At 43.3% G+C, this 5,000-nt stretch overlaps 2 protein-coding genes across 3 annotated transcripts in view; one reads left to right on the forward strand and one right to left on the reverse strand.

The window, feature by feature from the left end:
- The window catches only part of ulk3 (unc-51 like kinase 3), a 17,480-nt gene extending 15,248 nt beyond the window's left edge, over positions 1-2,232 (reverse strand). The window contains exons 1-4 of the mRNA XM_079873840.1: positions 1,915-2,232; positions 1,691-1,831; positions 1,493-1,613; positions 1,317-1,412 (exon numbers count right to left, since the gene is read on the reverse strand). Coding sequence (XP_079729966.1) covers positions 1,317-1,412; positions 1,493-1,613; positions 1,691-1,831; positions 1,915-2,013 — 457 coding nt within the window. The 5' untranslated portion in view covers positions 2,014-2,232. The remainder of the gene's footprint in view (positions 1-1,316; positions 1,413-1,492; positions 1,614-1,690; positions 1,832-1,914) is intronic.
- A 1,334-nt stretch (positions 2,233-3,566) lies between these two features.
- tars3 (threonyl-tRNA synthetase 3) overlaps positions 3,567-5,000 on the forward strand; it is a 23,642-nt gene continuing 22,208 nt past the window's right edge. Inside the window, exons 1-3 of one of the 2 annotated variants that reach the window (XM_079874029.1) lie at positions 3,567-3,943; positions 4,290-4,376; positions 4,472-4,662. In XM_079874029.1, coding sequence (XP_079730155.1) covers positions 3,626-3,943; positions 4,290-4,376; positions 4,472-4,662 — 596 coding nt within the window. In that variant the 5' untranslated portion in view covers positions 3,567-3,625. The remainder of the gene's footprint in view (positions 3,944-4,289; positions 4,377-4,471; positions 4,663-5,000) is intronic. The other variant, XM_079874030.1, reaches the window with a different exon arrangement.

The following is a 5,000-nucleotide window of genomic DNA, read 5'->3' on the forward strand; positions in this document are numbered from 1 at the left end:
AACACTGAAACACTGAGTGGCAGAGACACTGAAACACTGAGTGGCAGAAACACTGAGTGGCAGAGACACTGAGTGGCAGAAACACTGAGTGGCAGAAACACTGAAACACTGAGTGGCAGAGACACTGAAACACTGAGTGGCAGAAACACTGAGTGGCAGAAACACTGAGTGGCAGAAACACTGAAACACTGAGTGGCAGAGACACTGAGTGGCAGAAACACTGAGTGGCAGAGACACTGAGTGGCAGAAACACTGAGTGGCAGAGACACTGAGTGGCAGAAACACTGAGTGGCAGAAACACTGAGTGGCAGAAACACTGAGTGGCAGAAACACTGAGTGGCAGAAACACTGAGTGGCAGAAACACTGAGTGGCAGAGACAGCGTTTGTTTTCAGCCGCGAAAAACACACAAAACACATCTAAAACAGGAAAGAGCTTTGAGATTGACTGTATAAATAGATTTAGCAAGAAATCTGAGGTATATTTTCACAGACTGACGAAAGCTACAGAACTGAGAAGCAAATGTTTCCGCAATTCACAGAAACAAGAGAAATGTGGATTTACAGATTTCATTGTGTGTCGATAGGCTGTATTATGGGGTAAAATAACACCCTATATTATTGTATTGACAACTCAATTAAATATTTAATTGGATGCATAATTGGATGTCTTTAAATAAACACTGACAAAAACTACACAAGTTTTAGTGCTGGACGATATGATGATATATATAACACTGATATGAGTGATCACATGGGTTTACACCTATATTGTATTTATATAAAGCGTTCACAGGCTAATCTGCTTTATGTATTTCTCCAGTGTGGAAATCAGGCTCATATAAATGTGAGGAAACACGATTCCTGGTCAATATCCATGATCACTGGATCTCTGGTTAGTTGTAAGGAACACTATATGGAATCCAAGCTTTATAATCGTTAGTTTTACTCATTTCTTCACAGTTTCTCCTATTAAACTCAGTCACAGTGGTACAGCTCTTCTGCCACTCCGTCCGGCTGAGGGAGTGTGTTCCCGCGGGAAAGTGGCGTCAGTGCATACTCTCTATATCAGTTTACATTCACAAACAATCATTTTGCACTTAATTGTAATAAACCAGTGAGATTTGTGCATGCACAAGGAGTCTCAAACATGTGTTGTGCTCCAGAAGCTCCTCGGGTGTGCCTCAAGGCTCAGTCCTGGGCCCGCTTCTCTTCACTGTCTACACGTCACCACAGATGCTATGGGTTAAACTTCCACTGCTATACTGGACTCATGCTATGGTGAGATGCTGAAATAAAAATCACATGCAAGTTTCACCTGCGAGCTTCAATACGTTTCCACTCAGCAGAATGTTCTGAGGTTTGAGGTCCAGATGCGAGATGTTCTTCTCATGGAGAAACTGAAGAGCACATGCTGAAACACACACACACACACAACATCACTGGCTCTTGTTCTCTCATCTGAATGATCTGTATCAGGCATTTGTTTCATACCGATCTGCTGTAGGCACCGGCGCGCAACTCTTTCCGGAAGAATCCGTCGACTGCGGATGAAACTGGACAGATCTCCCCCTGAGCACCACTCCAGAATCAGATAGATGTTCTCACTGTCCCACTGACCGACGGAGATGGGAACCAGAGTTATAGATCAGTATACTGACACACACAGAACTGGATGCTGGGAAACTGTACCTGGAAGTCTTTGAGCTGCACTATATGAGGATGGCGGACCGTCTTCAGGATCTCGATCTCCGTCAGAAGATTTTCCATCGAGGTTTTGTTGAGAGTTTTCTTGCTGACCACCTTCACAGCCACCGCTTCCCTGCTGTCAGTCTGCAATCACACACACTGTCCATCAACACACGCAGATCATCTACAACACACACTCACAATCACAATCATGAATAACCACTCGCCTTTCTGAAAGCTTTATAAACTGTGGCGTATGTGCCGCTTCCCAGTTTCTCTGTGAGAATAAAGTCTTTGAGCTTCGGCGGAGCGAAACCCGCGGCCATCCCGAACCCACATCAATAACCAATAATCAATGATATTTACAGCACAACGCTTTCTTCTGCTGCCCCGATCTGAGCCATTAAAGCGTACGATTCATCCTCGGACTGTTAACTTTATATTATTTATAGTCATATATTATTTAATACATGATCAGAGGATCATGAACATGAAGCGCTGCGGTGTGTTTACTTCCGCACATTGACGTCACCGCTCACATCACTGACACCTGCCGGCCAGATCTGGTACTGCGACAATTCATTTTTGTCATAATTTCAACTTTTTAATTATCGTAGTTTACTTTTAAGTCATAATGATGATATAAAAAGTCAAAATGTTGGCTTGTTATTTCATAATTAGGGCTTAGTATGGTATAATTATGACGTTTTATGTCATTATGATTTACCAAAGCATGATTGTTTTCCCTTATGTGTCATACATGTGCTTCTATACATAGAATGAGTGAAATGACAGTAAATAACCTTGAAGAGTATTTCTGTTCTCGTGGGTCACGCGGGTGTTATCAATACGCCTCAGCTCTTATGAACAGAACGAAGCGTCTAGAGCGGAAACAACATGAACTCTAGAGTGTAAGAATGGGCGTGTCTGATTATCGGATACAATGTGTTTACATAATAATTCCTCGATTTTTACTCTTCATTCTGTTTTGTTTTTCTCGAAATGTATTACTGCCATTATTAATGTGTAAATTATTGTATGTTTACTTTATTCAGAATAAGCGCAAATATACATTTGATAGTGATGAATCATAGTATTTAATTTGTATCTCTCTTAAATTAGATCTGTGAAAGGTTTTATCCTTAAAACATGCAAAATAAATTAAGCCTTTCCAGCAAAAAAAAAAAAAAAAATCTTTATGATTCAGTTTTGGTTTTTTGTTTGTCATAAAGCCAACGCAACTCAAGGCTGACACATAGTGCTGTACAATACAACTCTGATATAATACAATACAAATACAAAAGAACACAACACAACAGAATACAGACATTATTCCTGGTTGAAAGCTATTGATAAAGGTCTTTTTAAGCAAATGCTTAAAACTTGGTAGAGAGGAGGCATTTTTAACCGAAGTATTTTCTCTTTCAGATTAACAAAACTGTACATTCATTTTCCAAACATATAGTTCCATCAAACCCCTGCCATTTTACACACCCATCCACTTGTCACTTGCAATTGCCTGAAGATTGCTAGAATACATCTGCAAGAAACAAACAATTAAAAAAAGTGCAAAACATTTTTTTTATATATAATTAAAGTAACAAATGTGAAAGAGTTATTCACCAATTCGCCAAATAAACTCTCATATTGCGTCTCCCCCAAGGTCATCATCCTGTACTCTCAATAAATGTCAGGCATCTGCCCCACTTTCTCCTATAAACCTCTTTTTTCCCAGTAATCTGTATTCCATTCCTTCACATGCACAAACTTTACCCAATTCTGTAACCATTAATTTTAAAATGGTTTGATTCGCATGCATGTGAGTGGAGTATTCTGCAGTCTGGGCCCCGCAGCGCCTCCTGGCGGAGAGATCAGCTCATGTCACTCCCAGAACTCTTAAATCCACTCGCGTCGCGTCGCGTCAGCTGTGAGCTGAAGATGGCGGAGGGCGTTGCGGAGCGTGTTGCGGAGCGTCTGTCCGCTCAGGAGGCGCAGGTCGAGGCGTTGCGTCGCGAGATCCTCTGCCTGCAGGAGTTACTGACGGGCGGGTTCGACTTCAGAACCGGCCCGGACCTGGACGAGCTGATCACCGAGAACCAGAAGCTCCGGTACCGGCTAGTGCACCTCCGCAGGAGCCTCGAGGTGGAGCAGGAGAAGAAGGAGGAGCAGAAGAAGGAGAAGGAGAAGGAGAAGAGGACAAAGACACAGAAGAGCCAGAATAAGACTGAAGAACCAGAGGAGAAGATCCACTTAAAGGTGCGAGACTCTAAAACTGAGAGAATAATAGAGTAACATTCATTCATTCATTCATTTTATTTTATTTAAGTGTCATGCACAGAATTTGCGCCCAGCCCACATGGGCTTATAAGACACTGACATTTCAAACACTGAGTAACACTGATGATCCTGGACCCATAACAGTACAATATACAGATTATCCATCCATCCATCCATCTGTCTATCTAAATGTCTATCCATCTATCTTTCTATCTATCTTTCTATCTATCTTTCTATCTATCTATCTATCTATCTAAATGTCTATCTATCTAAATGTCTATCCATCCATCCATCCGTAATGTTTTTCATTGTTTGTGTATTTCAGCAGAATGCTGCACCATCACGATCCAGTGCATCAGACGTTGAAGAGAAGCAGAAGCAGAAGCAGAAGAAGGAGAAGCCCGAGACTGAGGTACAGTAAGAGGAAGAGCATCATCGACACACACACACACACACACACACACACACACTCTGAGCCCTGAGCTCTTCCTCTCCTCATCCCTGTAGAAGCTGAAGTCTTGGCCTGGTTTCGTCTCTGAGCGTCTGGAACTCTACGAGCGTCTGAAGGAGGAGAGCGATGCTCTTCTGGCCGAGCGAGCGGCCCTCTCTCACTCCATCAGTGTGTTGCTGCCGGACGGAAACACACTCACGGCCACAGCCTGGGTCAGCACCCCGTATCAGCTGGCCTGTGCCCTCAGGTGAGGAGATGCGGCATTCTGGGAGGTGTAACCTGTGTGTGTGTGACTGTGTTCATGCTGTTTGTGTGTGTTGTGCAGTCGAGGTCTGGCGGATAACTGTGTGTTGGTGTGTGTGTGTTGTGTGTGTGTGTGTTGTGCAGTCGAGGTCTGGCGGATAACTGTGTGTTGGTGTGTGTGTTGTGCAGTCGAGGTCTGGCGGATAACTGTGTGTTGGTGTGTGTGTGTGTGTGTGTGTGTGTTGTGCAGTCGAGGTCTGGCGGATAACTGTGTGTGTGTGTGTGTGTGTGTGTGTGTGTTGTGCAGTCGAGGTCTGGCGGATAACTGTGTGTTGGTGTGTG

Source organism: Squalius cephalus, assembly GCF_949319135.1.
Source record: "Squalius cephalus genome assembly, chromosome: 6".
In the NCBI taxonomy this organism is placed as follows: domain Eukaryota; kingdom Metazoa; phylum Chordata; class Actinopteri; order Cypriniformes; family Leuciscidae; genus Squalius; species Squalius cephalus.